The 19,355-nt window shown below is 45.4% G+C and overlaps 2 protein-coding genes across 2 annotated transcripts; both read left to right on the top strand.

Moving 5' to 3' along the window:
- The first annotated feature begins 962 nt into the window (after positions 1 to 962).
- sypa (synaptophysin a) lies at positions 963 to 8,008 on the top strand. The gene is made up of 8 exons (XM_044135035.1): positions 963 to 1,023; positions 2,263 to 2,328; positions 2,413 to 2,537; positions 2,624 to 2,822; positions 2,890 to 3,081; positions 4,235 to 4,447; positions 5,716 to 5,796; positions 5,876 to 8,008. The coding sequence occupies exons 1-7, from the start codon at positions 1,006 to 1,008 to the stop codon at positions 5,779 to 5,781; spliced, it is 879 nt and encodes a 292-aa protein (XP_043990970.1). The 5' UTR covers positions 963 to 1,005; the 3' UTR covers positions 5,782 to 5,796; positions 5,876 to 8,008.
- Positions 8,009 to 9,159: 1,151 nt separating this feature from the next.
- On the top strand, positions 9,160 to 18,787 carry pcsk1nl (proprotein convertase subtilisin/kexin type 1 inhibitor, like). The gene is made up of 5 exons (XM_044134910.1): positions 9,160 to 9,510; positions 14,680 to 14,935; positions 15,228 to 15,465; positions 15,539 to 15,631; positions 17,679 to 18,787. The coding sequence occupies exons 1-5, from the start codon at positions 9,457 to 9,459 to the stop codon at positions 18,064 to 18,066; spliced, it is 1,029 nt and encodes a 342-aa protein (XP_043990845.1). The 5' UTR covers positions 9,160 to 9,456; the 3' UTR covers positions 18,067 to 18,787.
- Positions 18,788 to 19,355: the final 568 nt, after the last annotated feature.

Genomic DNA, 19,355 nt, shown 5'->3' with positions numbered 1-19,355 from the left:
AAAATGCCTCCATGAAAGATCTTAACGTGTGAGTGGCGCCGTGAGCGTCCTGCTCGTTTTAATCAAACGGTTGGTTAAAAGACATTTCTGCCCAGCTCTGTAGAGGAAAACGCTCCAGAACGACGTTCATGTCAGAAACCCTAATTTACACGGATCCAGATCACATTTATTTTCCAAGCCAAATATTCAGCTACCAACATATTTAGCTCAGATGTAAATATAGTTAGAAACTAAATATTTAACCTGAGAAATAATTCTTCCGTTTGTAAGGTAAATATTGAGCCTGTGAACAAAATAGTTTGGAACATTTATAAATGTAGGAAAACTTGTTGAAAATAAAAGTTTTGTTTCTGTGGTTACAGAAACCAGATTATTGCTGATGATTTTTTACAAGTGGCTCCATAATGCTGTGGGAAAAACCTCAGGGCAGAATTTCATAACTGGGTTGGAAAATACATAAAAATATTTTAATTACATATATTGAGACTTATGAAACAATTTATTTTAATACTTATATTTAGTAGTTGGGACATTTAATTTTATAATTCTTGGTGTTTAAACTAAAGAATTGAGTGAATCAGATGACAGTTAATCGCTGAACTTCACAGAGCTGAAGGCAGAGTTATAATAATAATAATAATAATAATAATAATAATAATAATAATAATAATAATAAATTACCATCTGTACATACTGTAGCCATTGCTTTTGTTTACGTCACTTTCCGGGTCACATGATGCATCGCCATCATTGTCATCATTTACGTCATCACCTCCTACTACAGTGATGACCCCCGCTGTCAAAATCGTTTTAATCCGAATTAAAATAAAAATATAAATTTGTATTTATTTGTTCCTTCTCTCCCCTGCTTGTTGTTGTTTACTATCTGTCTAATAATAATAATAATAATAATAAATCCACGCAGACGCACCGCCCCCCCCCCGCCCCCGGCTCCTCCTCCATCCCTCCATCTCTCCATCTCTCCTCTCCTCTCCAGGCGGCAGGATGGACGTCGTAAATCAGGTACCGACTCTCAGCATCCCGCGGTGATTTAGGTTCGGTTTTTCGGCCCGGGATTGGGTTCGGGTTCGGTTCTGTTTGTGTCTAGGGGATGCGGTTCTGATCGGCGGGGTTCGGCCCATCCCGCAGCGGGTCCGGCCCAGAGTTCTGGTGGTTCTGTGTGGGCCTGGTTCTGGTTCTGTTGGATCTTGGCATTAAAATCCTCGGAAACGGGATTTTTTCTGAAATCACGAAGTGCGCGCACGCGCGCGGCTTTGCGCGTGCGCGCGGTGTGAAATGGCAGCTGGGGAGGAAGAGGAGAATCTTCCTCTCATGCTGCTGATGCACAGCTTCGCCCGGTGCTGGTGTCGGTTCGGTTCGGCTCCTCACGAGCTGGGATGGAGATTGGGTTGAGCTCAGCTCCCTGGGCGAACCGAGTCCGGTTCCGGAGGAGCTGTTATGTTGGGTCTGACGTAACGAACCCGGTCAGAACCACTGGATCGGATGTGTTTGGACTCGCCTCTCCAGAACTCAGCCGAACAGAACAAGATGAAAAAAAACGGGATCCATGCAGTGGTCAACCTGGTTCTGTTTGGACCGCCGTCTGTTTCCATCAGAACCAGCTCAGAGGAAACTGGACTCTACCAGTTCGGTTCTGATTCAGTCCCGTGCAGCTCTGAGTGGTTCTAGATGAACTGGACCTGAAGGTTCTGATGCTCATGGGTTTGCAGTGACGGCTGAGTTCCGGTCGGGTTCCGATCCGGTTCTGCTGCTGGAGGGTCAGAAAAAGAACAAATCACCGTAGCAACCAGTATTTTCTGGGTCTGGTTCTGTTTGCGGTTCCACTTCCTGCTTCCTGCTGGCTGCACCAATCAGGACGCAGCTTCACAACGTCAGCTCTCACCTGAGCAGGTAGCCGGACTGACCCAGAACCAACTGAGGTGCAGGCGGTCCGATCCAGTCCGGTTCTGATCCGAGCTGTTCTGGTGACCCTCAAGCCAGCTGGTCTGTAATCTGTCCGGGTTCTGTTCCTCCCGGGTCAGTCAAGTTCTGATTTGGTCACACGTTCCGACCTAAACGGGTCAGAACCAGAGCTGGACCTGCTGGCCCGTAGTTCCAGTCCAGTTCTGCTCCTCTGGCCGTGTTCGGCCGTCTGAGGTCAGGTGACTTAAGCTCCGCCCACGTCCTGCTGGCAGCAATGGAGCTGACCCGGTGGGTCGGTGTGGTTCTGGTTCTGACCCGGGTGTGTGCTTGCTCCTGCAGCTCGTGGCCCAGGCTCAGTTCCGGGTCCTGAAGGTTCCTCTGGGCTTCATCAAGGTCCTGCAGTGGGTGAGTTCTCCAGAACCCACACCGGTTCTGATCGGGTTCTGATCGGGTTCTGATCAGGTTCTGTGTCTTCTCCCCTCCCTCCAGTTCTTCGCCATCTTCGCCTTCTCCACCTGCGGCAGTTACTCCGGGATGTTCAAGATGGCGGTGGAGTGTAAGAACCGGACGGAGAGCGACCTCGCCATACAGGTGGAGTTCGAGTATCCGTTCAGGTCCGGACACTTCTTTCCCTTCAGAACCGCAGAACCAAACGGGCCAGGTAGACCGAGCCGTCGCTGACGGACTCTTCTTCTGTCAGACTCCACCAGGTGTACTTCGACGCCCCCACCTGTAAGGACAGGGCCACGGACCGGATCTTCCTGGTGGGAGACTACTCTTCCTCCGCCGAGTTCTTCGTCACCATCGGCGTCTTCGCCTTCCTCTACTCCACCGCCGCTCTCAGCATCTACGTCTTCTTCTACGACAAGTACAAGGAGAACAACAAAGGCCCGCTGATCGTAAGTACGTCATGTGACCGCCAGGTGCCTTGTGGGACACGTAGTTCTGACCGTGGCGATGTTCCAGGACCTGGGAGTGACGGCGGTGTTTGCCTTCATGTGGCTGGTGAGTTCTGCGGCTTGGGCCAAAGGTCTGTCCGATGTGAAGACGGCGACCGATCCGGATGAGGTCATCACTTTGATCGACGCCTGCGAGAAGAAGGAGAACTCCTGCCGAGAAGTCCACGACCCGGTCATGTCCGGACTCAACACCTCCGTGGTAAGAGTCCGCTCCGGACTCACCGACCGGGCGCTGAGAATCCCCCATGCATCCAATGTCAGCGACCACACTTGGGTCAGCTCACAGCTCTAGCAGAACCAGAACCAGAACCAGGAACAATCAGACCTGTTGAAAAACTTAGAAAATCCAAAAATTATTAGAAAAACCTAATAAAAGAAAACCTGACGTCATTCCCAGAGCATTAACTGGTGTAAAGATGAAAGGTTTTACTGAAACAGACGTTTAGTAGATTTATAAATAAACACAAACTATTCAAGAATCCGTCTTCCTGTCTTTATGAGGACATTGAGATGCAAACCAACCAGAGATCTGATGAAGCATCCAGCTGAAATTACTTCTCAAGACTGACGTCACCTGAAAAGTCTGTTTACCGTTTCCTCTGGATCACTTATCACATTTTTACTTTTCAGACTAGAGATTAGGCTTAAATAATCCGACCCGACCCACTAATTGACTCTAGCCAGAGTTAATTGTCTTGCAGTCATCCTCCCAGACCTTTGACCTTGCTAGCTTTGAGCTGCTCATGTTTTAGCTTTTAGCCTGCTAGTTGTAGCCGCAGGGCGGGGCCACTCTGATCAGCACCGGCTCCTCTCTTTCTTTCCTCACCAGGATGAACTTCCTCTAGTCGGACCAGAGTCGTTTGATTAGCACAGCTTCGTGTCGTACGTTCTTCTTTAGTTTTCTCATTGCTGTTTGTATTTCAGACGTTTTGAAAATCTGCCCCATAAATCTGACCAGATTCTCATGCATAGAATTTTGAGTTTGGTCAGATCAAGTTATTAATCCAACATCTGCTGCTACAAACTTGGGACCTCTTGAAAGTTTCTTCACAATTTGGCGCCTCACCTGGGGAACGATCTGCATGTTTGGAATAATCTGCGCTGAATGATGGATTCAGGAAGCTTAAGAGAAAATGAGCTTCCAGCAGATTAGATGAAGATGGACAACGGTGGCATGGTAGTCGGCTCTAGAAAGTCCTGATGTTGTCTTTTCAGGCGGTATTCGTTATGTAGTCCAGCCCAATAAAAGGAGGCGATCCCTGGTCAGGCCACTGGAGCCGACCAATCAGAGCAGAGCATCGTTCAGTTGTTCCACCCAGCAGACGGCGGTAACCTGCTGTGTTCCTCTGCAGGCGTTTGGTTTCATCAATCTGGTCCTGTGGGCCGGAAACCTCTGGTTCGTCTTCAAGGAGACGGGCATCATCGCCCCGTTCATGCGAGCTCCGCCTCCTGAGGGCAAACCTGCAGTCGACGCCTACGCCCAGCAGGGGGCGTATGAACAAGACCCGTACGCCAGCAACCAGGGAGCCTACCAGCCCGAGTTCAACCAGCAAGGGTACAACCAGGTGAGCCACAGCAGGTAACCACCAATACAGAACCAGAACCAGAAGTGGTTCCAGTTCCAAGTCAGAACCAGCACCAGGAAGTCGAACATCAGATAGATTCACCAGAGAGACCGCTGTCCAGGGAAGCCATGAGGACCATCTCTGCGCCCCACAGACACGAAGAGCTGACTCACTTTGGTGATACGATTCCAGTATCGACCCGACTTATGGATCCGATTCCCAGTAAGAAATAAACACGTTCTTGTCCCGGTCCGACTGTGGTTTCAGACAGGGTCATTTAAACCCCACGAGTTTTTAACTCCGTGTGACCGGCCCAAGCTTTCCCTCTGCGGTGTATCAAATAGAACCGGAACCAGATCTTTTATTTAGTATATCTGAGATATCAGAACAAACAGCAGGAGCAGTCTGGTCCAAACACCTCCCATTGCAAGAAAATGACCTCCAAACTAAAGAAAAATGAGTCAAATGCAACAAGCAACCGAGAAAAACAGCTGCGTTAAATCAGGGAATGTGGAAGTGATGTAGGGTCAATGATACCGATTGCCTACATTCTTATTATAAATTCCTTCATTTTCCACAATCCAAAAAGATGCCAGAAAGTTTGATGAGCCAACTGGGCAGCTCGCCCCGTTTCTTCTCCCCCAGGGCAGCCACCGCACACCTAGTCTGGCAGACTAGTTGCTGCGCGTCTTTGTGACTGATTTAGCCGAATCTCATCCTTATTGTAAACAAAACACTTTAATGTGCAACACCAAGCTGACCTTTGCATGGATGTGTCTGGCAGCTATCTGCAATGAGTCTGCCTCAGCTGTGAAGTACAGCTGAGTGCAGGTTCATGGCACCCAGGAGGGAAATGATGTCACATCACCAGAATGTTGACCTCAGCTCCATGCAGCTGCAGCATCCCACCAGGAAACCTGGCACCGCGCCCAACTTCAGCATGCAAAGATCACAGTTGGACCTGCTGGTTCTCCACCATCCTGTTGGTCTGGTAATGAGTTGCCGAAAAGTCTGATGGTTCTTCTTCATTTGCAACTCAAAAGCTTCCATATCCTCATTGGCCATCGATCACATGGTGGCAACCCAAAGTATTTAGGGGAAGAGATGCTGCTGGAGGTCAAAGTGAGCATCAGAATGCAGAAGAGGATGACGTGGTTGTTGGTGTTGCTCCACATCCATCAGAGAACCTATGAGTCGTCCTGGTTCCCATCACGATGTCCACCAGACGAAAGTCTGATGTTGAGCTGGATCTCTGTTTCTGTCACCAGGAGGCAGAGTACGGTCAAGGCTACGGCCAGCAGGGGGCGCCCACCTCCTTCTCCAATCAGATGTGAGGCGACAGAAAGCAGGTGAGTCCAAACGATGTTTTTGAGTGAAGACTGGATGTTAACCGGACATCATCATCTGATGTTGGTGTTTCTTTCACAGGAAGTGCCGGAGTGAACCAGCAGTGGGTCGCCTGCAACCTACCCACAATGCAACACTCCAGCCTGCCTGCAACATTACAGGGTGGGGTTGGGATAAATGTTCACTGCTGTGAATCAGTGTGTAAATGATGAAAAGAGAATCTAAATGAGAAAAGCAATGCTGAGTAGAACCCAGAGGTTCTGGTTGACCTTCATGTTCGGGTCTCTCTCTGTGGACAGAATGTATGTTTGTGTTGTATAGATATCACTTATGAACAGATATATAATCTCAACCCTTTCTTCTTGCTTCCTATTGGACCCTGGGATTTCTTGTTGCAATAAGCGCCGCCCCCAAAAAACCAGATTGCCAATCAATGCTGTTAAGACCGGGTTCAACGATCTTGTTCAAATCAGAACCAAACGAAGATCTGGATAGAAAACGATGAGCCGCCGGTCCACCAGCATCACCTCCCAGCTCTTTGTTTTGCTGCATGTAAATACCCACACAGGAAGTGATGTCAGTCTGGACTTGTAGCAAACGCAGCCTGGACGCCGGATTCCATGGTGCCGTCCATGGAATCTAGATCCAAAATGGCTTCCTGTCATTGTAAGTCTAATTAACAAGCTGTGTGCAGAGTATTTATTACATTCCTGCTGAAGAATCATCTGAGGACCCAATCGTCCATCTGAAAACCCAATCGTCCATCTGAAGACCCAATCGTCCATCTGAGGACCCAATCGTCCATCTGAAGACCCAATCGTCCATCTGAGGACCCAATCGTCCATCTGAAAACCCAATCGTCCATCTGAGGACCCAATCGACCATCTGAGGACCCAATCGTCCATCTGAAAACCCAATCGTCCATCTGAAAACCCAATCGTCCATCTGAAGACCCAATCGTCCATCTGAAGACCCAATCGTCCATCTGAGGACCCAATCGTCCATCTGAAGACCCAATCGTCCATCTGAGGACCCAATCGTCCATCTGAAAACCCAATCGTCCATCTGAGGACCCAATCGACCATCTGAGGACCCAATCGTCCATCTGAAAACCCAATCGTCCATCTGAAGACCCAATCGTCCATCTGAAGACCCAATCGTCCATCTGAGGACCCAATCGTCCATCTGAAGACCCAATCGTCCATCTGAGGACCCAATCGTCCATCTGAAGACCCAATCGTCCATCTGAGGACCCAGTCGTCCATCTGAAGACCCAATCGACCATCTGAGGACCCAATCGTCCATCTGAGGACCCAATCGTCCATCTGAAAACCCAATCGTCCATCTGAAGACCCAATCGTCCATCTGAAGACCCAGAACCTGAAGGTTCTGCAGTTTTAACCCATCAGCTCTACTGATGATCCTCAGTGAACGTTGATTTGAAATGAAGGTCTGGTCTTTTCTGTCTGATGAAAATTGCTGCTCGGAGACCCCAGAAAGAGAGGGAATCACCATGGCAACCAGTGATTATTTTCACTCAGCAGTTTCTTGTGACAGATGAATTTGTCCTCAGGTGGCCATGTTGGACTTTCAGGCAGCTGCTGCGTTTGTAGGAATTTCCCCAGTAATGTGTTTGAGGTGAGACCTTCTGAAGGATGAAGACCTCCAGACGCCTTCAGCGTCTCCGTGCTCTCAGCCAATCACAGCTCTCTCTGGAACGTTCTCCTGAAAACTCTGATGCTTCCTCCTCCTCCTACTCTTCTTCTTGGGTTGTTTTTTGAAAGTGAAGATGTTTTTAGCGTCAGTATCCTCCGCATGGTGACATGTTTTCTTTTTGTGTTGTTCAGTAACTGAAGATCAGTGTGATTCTACTTCCTGTTTCCTGTTGAGGTGTGTGTGAGATCAATTCCTGTCAATACTTTATCAGATATGTTTTCCTCTTCCTCACCTTCTGTGCATCTTTTTATCTATTTTCTCTTTTCCCTTTGCTCTTCATCTCCTTCTCATGCCCTCCTCTTCCTCAGTTGTTCGTCCTCATGGCTTCTCCTCTTGGGCTCTGTGATGTAACTTCCTGTGAGATGAAGTACTGCCCAGCATCAGTAACCATGGCAATGGTATTGACAGTGATGTGTGTTTGTGTGACTTGTTGCCATGGAGACCCCTCCCCTCCCTGTTTCTTCAGTGAAAAGTTTCAATAAATGATAATTGCTGACAGTCTGAGGGTATTTATTAACCGAACAGATGAATGAACGAAGAGACGGACCAGAACGGATCCAGGGTGACCGGGTCATTTCAGATGTGTCCACTGGGTGGCGCTGCTTTATCCACATGTACGTTCACCACCAGTGAATCTGGCTGTTAAAGGGGAAAAGACGTTGTTACCTGGAGAAGTTATAAAAATGTTTACCCAGCCCGGCAACAGACGAGTTTAAGGGGGGGGGCCTTTAAATGCAACATGAGCGTTGCATTTAAAGGCGGCTAGGAAAAACGGGTTACGACGTGTTACCAACGGATTAAACAGTTTAAACTGCTGAAAAAAAGTTCTAACTTTTCCCACAGATATGGGAAGTGTGGAAGCCGCTAGTGTTTCAAACCGCTACAGGAATTACAGAGAGATATTGGCCACTTTAAGGTAGTAACAAACAGCTTCCAGTCCAGGGGGTCACGGCTGAATATGGGCGGCCGCTGCCCCCAAAAGCCCCCCAATGCCACCGGGCCTTGTTTTAAGTCATGTTTGTTTACATCAAATATGACTTAAAACAAATTTGAGTTATACGACAGATATTTCTGATAAGTACTTGAATGGTATATTTTGTGATATTAGAAAGACGCTCTCCTTTCACCACAATAAGTCCTGAGTGTCCCATCCTCCTCGTTCTTCGTGTTCTATTAAAAAGATGAATTTCTGAATTTCTATTTCATTTTTAATATTTTACGTCTCTTGACTTCAAATGCCTTTCACATGTAGAGATGCATCGTCCTGATATTCCTCTGTAACTTCTTCCACTGTCAAGTTTTATAAAAGTTATGCATCAACAAACGCCCCATAAACACAAACAAGCTGCAATAAATAGAAACATGAACAGCATTGCTATGAAAACCTAATTTAACTGGTTTTTCCAAGACAGAGGCCTGAACTGAAACAGCGCTGGAGGAGGACTTTGATTAGACCATTCTGTAGGGGAAAGTCCCAGTCCGCCCCAAGAAAAAAATATAGAAATAATCCACACAAAGGATATTTGTGTAAACGAGGCATAATCAAGTCGACCTTTTATCAGAGTATTGAACAGAAGTATGAATCTTTTAGTGAAGAGTTACCAGAGGCCACGCTGCTCATCTATCAAAGATTAAAGAAAAGGGGTGGAGTCACTGGAAAACTGGACCGACTGGTTAGGTGTCCGTTTTTCCTGAGTCATCTTGGATTTTCTGCGTACTGAGCGCGATGCGTCAGGAATTAGATTAGAATAGATTAGTGAATTATTGCACATGAATAGAACTTGATGCATTTTGCTGGTGATATTTGATGCTTTCATTTTGTTATGATGCCTGCAGAGCAGTGCTGATGAAGCAGAGCTCTCCTCCTCTTCCTCTCCTGAGTCATAGCTCCTCCCTCTCTTCCTCCTCCTCCTCTTCCTCAGTGTGTGTCTCCCTCCGTCTGCAGCATGGCGTCTCTCGGCCTCCTGCTGCTCGGCGCCGCTCTGCTCCACGCCGCTCAGGTAAGAACATGTCCAGGTGTCCATCTTCATCTTTATCCATGGCCATGATGCTGCGTCGTCATGGCGAATGCAGAGAGATGCTGCTTGTCTTTTTTTAGTATGACGTCACACACACAGGGTTGTGTGTGTGTGTGTGTGTGTGTGTGTTCTTCTCCTGTTTGTCTGAGTTCACCTGCTGTGTGAGGACCAGGCTGGACGTTCAGCCTCAGTACCAGAACCGTTTAGAACCGGGTTTGGATCCGACAATCCTCAGAACAATGGGAGTGAATCAGCACTGTGTGTGTGTGTGTGTGTGTGTGTGTGTGTGTGTGTGTGTGTGTGTGTGTGTGTGTGTGAAGCTGCTGCGACATTTTATTTTATCTGCTGTCACTATGACGACAGGACATGGTCACCCACGGCAACGAGGCAGCAGGATGCAGCAGGTCACCTTACACCACTCTGTGTGTGTGTGTTAGTGTGTGTGTGTGTGTGTTGTGGTTCCCTGCTAGTGAAGCTGGTTCAGCCTCGGCCCGTTGCCATGGTTACGTCATCATGAAATGTTGATGCAGCTCATTTCATCAGCGCCGGCTCGTCGTTAAAGTCCAAACCTGACCGAAGCTCCAACACCAGACAGAGTTAAACTGGTTCCCAGTTCCTCCTCCAGCAGAGATTATTACTGCCATCAATCAGGACAGAAAACAGGAAATGGATCTGGCTGCAGCCGATCAATCTGATTGGTTCCTGACAGTCTGAGCCATCAATCTGACCAATCCCTGGAGGAAGAACTGGAGAAAGAAAGCCAAATGCCTGCTGGCCCTGAACCAGGCCCCTACACTTATAGAAAGTGGACCGACCCACATTACTTCCTGTTTTAGAAAATAATGTAAAAAAATACTAAAACAAAAAATAAATAAATTAAACAATTATTAATCTGCAAATAAACTCTGTAAATAATACAAAAATATAAACTTAAGTAGGAATTAACAAAATTCAAATGGGTAAAGAAAAAAAGAATCAATAGCTCCAACAATAGATAATTATTGATCAGTTTTGTGTTTAAAAAAATCAGAAATTCTGCCAAACTGCTGACTAGATGTTTCCTGTTTCAGGTTGTTGCTAGGCAACTGAAGGATGAGTGAGTTGTTGCTAGGCAACCAAAATGTGAGCAAATTAGTTGATGCTGCCAACCTAGCTTAGCTAGCTGTGATCAGCTAAAGCCTTTCCTCTGCCTACATCTCCCAGAATGCAGTGCGGTTCTGGATCGAAGTTCAGAGAATATTTTGTCTGTCCGATAGTTATGGCTATAAGACAAGAAACAATGGGCTTCATTTTCACCATGTTGTTCATATAAATGTCAGTTTACACTAAATATTGAGCTGCAAGCTAAATAAAGTAAAGGTGTGGAAAACTGTGTGCGTCTAACTTCAGATTTCTCATCAATTGAATCATCCTCCGTCAGAAGGAAAAGGTCAACTCCACCAGTTTATTGATGGACTAATAGTAGGAACATGGGAGAGGATGGTACAGATGATGATGATGATGAGGTAGAGATAGTAACGAGGTGCTTATATCTGGTTTTGTATGTATATGTATGTGGGTGTCAGTTTGCATGTGTATGCGTGAGTGTGTGAAACAGAAGAAACAATAAAGGCGCATATTAATAGCCATGTGTGCAAAAAAGGCTACACATAGATACAGGATGAAGACGGCCTGTAGTATCAGAGAAATCCACTGGAGGGCACCATAACACCACACATGAATTATCGGTCAAATGCAATAAACATACAAATGACAAAAACTGTCAGAATACATGAATTAGCGGTACATTTCCTCATATACTACTATAATGACAATATATATCTAACAAAGTATAGCATAGAAGTTGAGTTATTAGAAGTAAACTCTTATCGGTACACATTATCGGTAGCCAGAGAAACACGAGAATGATTTCACCTCCTGGGCTAATAACTGACATAAACACAAACATCGGACATGAACATGTAAACTTACGTACTAAAAGTGAACACAGTAGTGATGTTACGTGATGAGCCGAGGCTTCGAGGCGTGTGTCAGTAATGGAGGGGGCGTTTCCGTAAAGTGCGTACCTTCATTTAGGGGAGGAGCCGAAAACGATGACGTCCGAAGCCTCGCTGCCTGGCTGAACCACGTGACTGCTTCGGGAAGTGGCTCAGATTTTGGCGCGGGGTTTATAAACCCCACAGGCTCCATTCAAAATGTGGGTTGTTGTAGACGAGTTGTGGTAAGTTGAGAGAGTGGACAGAGTTTAGATAGTTTGGATAGCAGAGTTTGGATAGTGGTTATTTAGTTTGAGACAGTTAGGGAGAATATATATATATATAAAAAATTCCCTTCTCACCCACCGCGGGTGGTGATTCTTCTTCCTCTTAGCTCTGGTCCTCTACCAGAGGCCTGGGAGCTTGAGGGTTCTGCGCAGTATCTTGGCTGTGCCTAGGACTGCACATTTCTGGACTGAGATGTCTGATGTTGTTCCTGGGATCTGTTGTAGCCACTGTTCCAGTTTGGGGGCGACTGCCCCGAGGGTCCCGATGACCACAGGCACCACTGTGGTCTTCACCTTCCAGGCCCTCTCCAGTTCCTCCCTTAGGCCCTGGTATTTCTCTAGTTTCTCATGCTCCTTTTTCCTGATGTTGCAGTCACTTGGTATTGCCACATCCACCACAACGGCTTTCCTCTGTTGTTTATCCACCACGACTATGTCTGGTTGGTTCACCCTCACCATTTTGTCTGTCTGGATCTGGAAGCCCCACAGGATCTTAGCTCGGTCATTCTCCACTACCTTCGGGGGTGTTTCCCACTTTGATCTTGGGGGTTCCAGTCCATATTCTGCACAGATGTTTCTGTACACTATGCCTGCCACTTGGTTGTGTCGTTCCATGTATTCTTTCCCTGCCAGTATCTTGCACCCTGCTGTTATGTGTTGGACTGTCTCAGGGGCCTCCTTGCACAACCTACACCTTGGGTCTTGTCTGGTGTGGTAGATCTGGGCCTCAATTGCTCTGGTGTTTAGGGCCTGTTCCTGGGCGGCCATGATGAGGGCCTCTGTGCTGTCCTTCAGTCCAGCTTTTTCCAGCCATTGGTAGGACTTTCTGATGTCAGCCACTTCGGTTATTTGCCGGTGGTACATCCCATGCAGGGGCTTGTCCTCCCATGATGGTTCCTCCGGCACCTCAGCTTCTGTTCCCCATTGTTTGAGACATTCACTGAGCACATTATCTGTTGAGGCTTTGTCCCTGATGTATCTATGGATCTTGGATGTCTCGTCTTGGACAGTGGTTCTCACACTCACTAGTCCTCTGCCTCCTTCTTTGCGGTTCGTGTAGAGTCTCAGTGTGCTGGATTTGGGGTGGAACCCTCCGTGCATTGTTAGTAGTTATATATATATATATATATATATATATATATATATATATATATATATATATATATATATATATATATATATATATATATATATACATATACACAGAGAGAAAGAGAGAGAGAGGGAGACACAGAGAAAGGAAAAAAGAGAAAATCCTATCCTGTATCCTATTTTTATTTTTAATTTCAATTCTAATATTAAGGATACGTGAGTTTTCACCACTTGATTTAACTTAAGTTACCTTGAACTCCAATACCATCATCACACATCATAAGCAGATTTGCTCTGGAATAAACAAGGTATTGATCTAAATGAATTTTTTTCCCCTTCCCCCTTTATTTATTTATTTATTTATTTTTCTGGGATTAATATTTAATAATTTTAGATTTTATTATTTCAGGACTTATAATTGGGTTATTTATTTAATTTGAGCTTTTTACTAATAATCTCACTATTATAAATAGGATTGGTTAGTTAGTTTTAAAGTTCTTAATTTTTATATTAGGATTTTTAAGAGCTGTGGGACAGGATAGGATTTTCTCTTTTTTCCTTTCTCTGTGTCTCCCTCTCTCTCTCTGCATATATATATATATATATATATATATATATATATATATATATATATATATATATATATATATATATGTATATATATATATTTCTCTTTCTCTCTCTCTTTGTCTTTTTTTTTTCTTCACCTTTTGTGAAGTCATTCCCAAGAGCCATAATAGACAAAAATTCAATTCATCACACGTGTTAAGATACAGCTGGCTGTGATTATACACCTGGCCAGTAGGTGGTGTCGTGTGCACATGACGCTTCAAGAAATGAACCCTTTCTCCAACCAGTTGGCTCAAGTGGTTCAATGCCTCATGAGGCTTCATCTCACCATCACTAGAACACAGGTTTCATCCACACAGGATTAAGGGAGGATTGATGGTGGATGCTACTTTTATGCTACCGAGCCAAACAAAAGCACAGAAAACAACTTGCTCAGCTACGTGAAACTGAAAATGAACAAATGCATCATGGGAAATGTAGTGCGAAACGGACGGACTTTTAACAAAAGGTCAAAGTCATTTTTTACTAAAAATGATTATTTTTCTTTTGGCACAAAATGACTTAGGAGATTTTTTTAGAAGTCTGACAATATTTAGCTTCATGCTAGCTAAATGTTTAGTAGTTTTAAGCTAAGTATTTAGCTTAAAACTGCGACGACCATTTAAATCTTCCTAGCATGAAGTGCTTGGCTTAGCAAGGCAGACTGCAAGAAGCTAACAGAGCTAACGGAGCTAACAGAGGCTAACAGAAACAGTCAGGTGTCTTCATGGGACTTTCTGCAGAAAATTAGCTTACAGGCAGGGCTACTATTAAGGTAACTTGTCACGCTCTAACCCAGTTCACGTTCTGTTTAGCTGTTTTCAGCCATTTCCTGAATCAGAAGCCAACTTCAGCTTCCCAAACCTTCAGCAGGTTTCTCTCCTCTTCCTCATCTTGGTCGTCTTCATCCTCATTTCAAGACACTTCTGGCCAAACTGAAAGAGGTTGACATTAGTCAGTGTGCAAAAATAACTTTTCTGGCTGGACGGCGCCAGCTTCGTAGCACTTAACTTAAGTCAAATACCCAAGATGCATTGCAGTCTAAACTACATGATGACGTCCGTGTGACAACCTTCAGTAATTTACTGATTAGTTTTTACATCTGAAAGGTTTCTGTAGTTGTTGCAGCTAGCCTTTAGCTCCATGGCTACACCCGTCACTCTGCCTGACCTCTGACCTTTGCTCAGACTCTACCTGCAGCTCTTGGTGGTGGGCGTGGCCTGGACGTCTCAGTGGGCGGGATCAGACGACAGCGCAGAGACCTCCGCAACCGGCTGCCATATGATGACCAAATGATGTCATATCCTGCCTGGCAAGCAGGAGGCGGAGCCAACGACCAGTACTACCAATCGGAAGACTGGAGAGGGCAGGGAATGGACCAGGCTCTGCAGCGATTGGTGGAGAGAGACCAGAGACGGGAGCAGGAGGAGGAGCAACGAGCAGGTTGTTTATTCTGCCGTTTTCACTAAATATTACAGTTATTATCCATTTATTATAAATTTACATTTACTGATTTCTTCTTACTGAGCAGTTTAACAAATACGGGGTTTACACCTTTAAAACAGCTCAATTATATTTAATAAAACATTTAAAACTTGCAACTTTAAAGTTTTCATTCATTTTATTGTCTCGTTTTTATGAAAAGCTCTAAAATCTTTAGCCAACAGGATGCAGGAACCTCTGATGTCACATTTTATTCTGAATAAGCTCCAGAGCCAATCACGTTCTCCCACAGCTTACCTGGCTGCTTTGCTCCGCCTCCTGGGTGAGGCAGAGAGCGCGGGATTGGTCAGCCCCGGAGACGTGGAGGTGATGGAGGAGGAGGAGGTGGACGAAGATGGGCCTGCAGGGGACTTCCGGACCGCAGATGCCGCAGACTACGATGAGACGGGGCGGGGCATGAGCATGGGGCGGCCCGGCGCCCCCTGGTGGGACCTGGTGGAGCCACAGCTGGCTCAGGTGCTGCTGGACAGGTGAGTTAGTCAGATCAGCTGTCTGAGGAAGAGGAGGGTGTAGACATTAACGGGACGGGTGGATGTTTGTCAGGATGGATCCCCGGCTGGCCCAGAGTCTGCTGCAGAGAACCAGGGAGTCCGGTCGGACCTCAGCCGCACCGAGCCGAGACCAGGACGCCCTCAGGTAGGACCACACACCCGACTGACGCTAAAAACTAAACTGGTTTCTACAATCTGCTGTAGAGCAAACAAGTGTGACTGTGAGTACAACTACCGCCAGCAGAGACTCAAACCGTCCTTTAACTAGACCATCACCAGCTTGTAAGAATCAACAGAGGCACCGTTTGCAAATTAGACACATTTCCTCCAGTTCACAGACGAACTACAGGGGAAAGCAGTCACAACTTCAGGATGGACTTCTCGCCATCGTCTGTGGGAATGTCTTAAAATCCAGAAGTTTTGGAAGGATGTTATTAGGTGTTACCTGATTTGTTTAAGGGCCCAAAGTGGGTCCTGGAGGCCCGGCATCCTGCATGTTCTACTTCCAACAACCCTCTCAGCAGGTCAGTGTTCTTAGGCCTCTAATGGTCCATCATTTGATCCAGGTGAGTGAAACCAGGGACAGACTAAAAGACGCAGGGCGCCGGACCCAGTTTGGACTCATTAGAGGTTAAACTCTGTGTTCTAGGAATAAACCCAGTGGAACTTAAATGATCACAGATTAAGATGAATTTCTTCAAGCCAGAAGATCTACTGCATCATGCTGGAGGAACATGGACACTGGAAGAAAGAAATGACAAATTCCCTCCGACTGGAAGAAGTAAAGTCCATCAGCAAGAGGAAACTGGGAGCCAAACATGAGAATCATGGCGGAAGGCGGAGCTTATTAATGGCTGTCTTAACTACACTTTCTATTTATATATTGTCTTTTTATTTTCTCTGCCTTATTCTAAAGGGTTTGTATATTTGTGGAACTAAACACATGAAGGGTTGAATGGTGAATGAGTGAATGTCGGTGTGTATAAGTTCATGTTTACAATCGTAAGTTTGATGTGTCTGAAAAGAGAAAATTCAATAAAAAATATTGGGGAAAAAAGTTATTTCATGATATAAAAATGACCACACTAAAAATAGAAGTCTATGCTGGGGGCCCCACAGCGGAGATCTGGTTCAAAACTCTGAATTAAACAGAGGAATAATAATAACAACAAATATAACTGAATACGTCCAGCTGCTCCCCGACAAAAACACAGAAATCCCTGGTGGGAACCACAGAGGAATGAAACTCTAAATAAAGCAGCTTTGGACCCACAGACAGCAGGTCCCTTTACAACGAGCCAGGGGCCCGACGACAGGAGCCCCAAAACACTTTGGATCAATAATCAGATCAGAAACCTTCTGATCTGAAACTAAACTGAAACAGCAGCAGGTCAACGTGAACACACCACCGGGAAAAAGTTAGACCAACAATAATAATAATAACAATAATAATATAAATAAAAATAATAACAATAATAATATTAATAATAACAATAATAATATTAATATTAACAATAATAATAATGGTTTTGCCTCCAAAGCTCTGTGTGTTGCTCCCTCTAAAACGATGTCGCCTTCAAAAACCAAGAGGAAGAATCAGAAACAAACCTCCTGTAATCTGATTACTTGATTACTTGATTACTTGCCTCCATAACGACTCGGCTGCGCTCTGCCCAGCCTCTTCCTTATATGGTCATACTTCCGGGGACAAGACGCCCGACTACAGGTTTGAAATCCAAACGTTTCATGACGAAAGCTGAATGTTCTGACATCATCTAACAAACAATGAAAAAATAGCAGCAATAATTTGGTTTAATTAGCCTAAGAGAAAAAAATGTGGTTCTTTTTTCTAAAAAGTACATTTTTAACTAGCTAGGTAAATATGTAGCTACAAGCACAACATTTCATTAGCTAAGAGCTAAACCTGTACATTTAGTTAGGAAGCATTTAGTTTGTTCTCAAATATTTAGTTAGCCAAATAAATGTCTAACTAGCACCAAACTAAACATTTAGCTCTTAGCGAGATGAATCTGTGGTTAGCGATGTGTTATTGTGTCTCAAATCTTTTGTTCACTTTAAAACCTTAATATTTCTGGACTGTTTTTCAATTTTAAAATAGTCTTTTCTTTCATTTCTGTAAAGGTTTATTTATGAAATGTTGAAAAACAGATTTATGTGATTTTCCTCTGCAGACGGATGGTTGCTAAGATACTATCTAGTGACGGCCCTAACAACGCCCAGGTGATGATGTCATCAGGCCGCAGAGCAAAGAGGAGCCTGTCCGCCATGGCCGAACCCGTTAGCCCCGCCCACAGACGAACCCGCCGCTCCCTGGACGTCCAGTCGCCTAGCAACAAGCCACCCCTCCTCAGAGTAAAGAGGCTGGAGGACGATGAGGAAGAGGAGGAAAAGCTCCGCCCACGAGGACCCGGGCTGCAAAGGATGAAACGTATCGATACCATGGCAACCGCTGACCTAGAGGAAGTGAACCACGGGAGTCGTAGGCGCCGCAGGAGAGCTGTGCTGAACTACGACCCCCAGATGTTGATGGATCAGATTCTGGATTACCTGAGGGAGTGAGAGGAGGAAGAGGAGGAGGAGGAAGACAGTTCGGGTCGTGTCTCCCATTTTTATTGTTCATATCGTTTCTTTGATTTTGCTGCTTGTGTAAATTTGAGAGGATCAAATGTTTGTGGTATAAATCAGGAGAAATCAGGAAAAATTTTCAAGAAGAAGCAAACTTCTGATCTAACATGTCTCAACACTACATTACCCATGAGCCTCGGCTCGTATGCAGTGATGATGCGTTCTATTTGTGCTGGGATTCCAGGAGTTTCTGGGTAGAAAAACCACGAGAGCGCCCCCTGCAGTTGGATTTGTGACGCTGGGAAGGCCTGAGTTCAGGATCCAATAAAAGCTGGTTTAATAAAGAAATCAGTCTAAGTTGTTAATTGAAAACACAGAATGCTAACAGTAGCTAGCATTGTCACAGCTCTGGTTTTCCAGCTTTTGAGTCAAACTGAACGCAGCATCAAAACTGACCTCTGACCTTCACACACAAAGTTCTCATTGGCTGACTTCTAGCAGCAAAGCCTGCTGGGAGTCGTAGTTGATAGGTTCCCTCTGTTGGGACAAATGGAGTGTGATGAACAGTGTTTGTGACCGTGGCAACAGCTTCTCAGCTCTGTGATTGGTTCCTGGTTGTCGACGTTCCCGTACCTTCAGCTTGTCGCTGTGCTGACGCCCGTCTGTAGAGATACTTTGATTTGTGTCACAATAAGAAATAAAGTCATTAAATTCACTTGTCTCAGTGTCTGCTGAAAAATTCACCAAGGTCACAGAGGTCACAGAGGTCACCAGCATCCAGTTCAGGTGGAAAGACCAAACCAGAGAGCATGCGGTTACTGGTTGCTATGGTGATTCCCTCCTTTTCTAGGGAACCAGGCCCCAGAATCACTGACCAGTCCCCAGGTGAAAGTATGATTCCACCACAGTGGGCGGAGCCTAGAGTCACTTAGGGGCGTGGCCAAACGTGTAGATGAGGAGGAAAGAAGCTCTGCTGTCATCTTCTCCACTTTATCACAATAATCAGAGACTTTTTAGACCCTGAAGAGATTTTCTTTAATCAATAAACTAACTTTTCTGTTGTTGGAGACTTTAATGGCCACCAGGGGCCGTCAGAGATGTAAAGATGGCTGATTTAAACAATTAGCAAAATTCAACTGCAGTACCACCGATCAACCTAAGGAGGGCAGCACTCAAGACGGTTTCAGGCAATACTGAAAATAAACAACTTTACATGAAAATGTCAAAGTTTGAATTAGAAACATTCAGATATCCTACACAGGGGCCCCATAGGAGGGTAGTTA

The sequence above is a fragment of the Gambusia affinis genome, linkage group LG01 (assembly GCF_019740435.1).
Source record: "Gambusia affinis linkage group LG01, SWU_Gaff_1.0, whole genome shotgun sequence".
Taxonomy (NCBI): Eukaryota; Metazoa; Chordata; class Actinopteri; order Cyprinodontiformes; family Poeciliidae; genus Gambusia; species Gambusia affinis.
This window is presented reverse-complemented; position numbering and strand designations above follow the sequence as displayed.

What these genes read in the sequence shown, in the direction of transcription:
- sypa (XM_044135035.1), top strand. An exon ending in CCGGACTCAACACCTCCGTG is followed by an intron (nt 3,082 to 4,234) that starts GTAAGAGTCCGC and finishes GTTCCTCTGCAG; the next exon opens with GCGTTTGGTTTCATCAATCT. An exon ending in ACCAGCAAGGGTACAACCAG is followed by an intron (nt 4,448 to 5,715) that starts GTGAGCCACAGC and finishes TTCTGTCACCAG; the next exon opens with GAGGCAGAGTACGGTCAAGG.
- pcsk1nl (XM_044134910.1), top strand. Translation starts at nt 9,457, where the DNA reads ATGGCGTCTCTCGGCCTCCTGCTGCTCGGCGCCGCTCTGCTCCACGCC. An exon ending in GGAGGAGGAGCAACGAGCAG is followed by an intron (nt 14,936 to 15,227) that starts GTTGTTTATTCT and finishes GTTCTCCCACAG; the next exon opens with CTTACCTGGCTGCTTTGCTC. An exon ending in CGAGACCAGGACGCCCTCAG is followed by an intron (nt 15,632 to 17,678) that starts GTAGGACCACAC and finishes TTTCCTCTGCAG; the next exon opens with ACGGATGGTTGCTAAGATAC.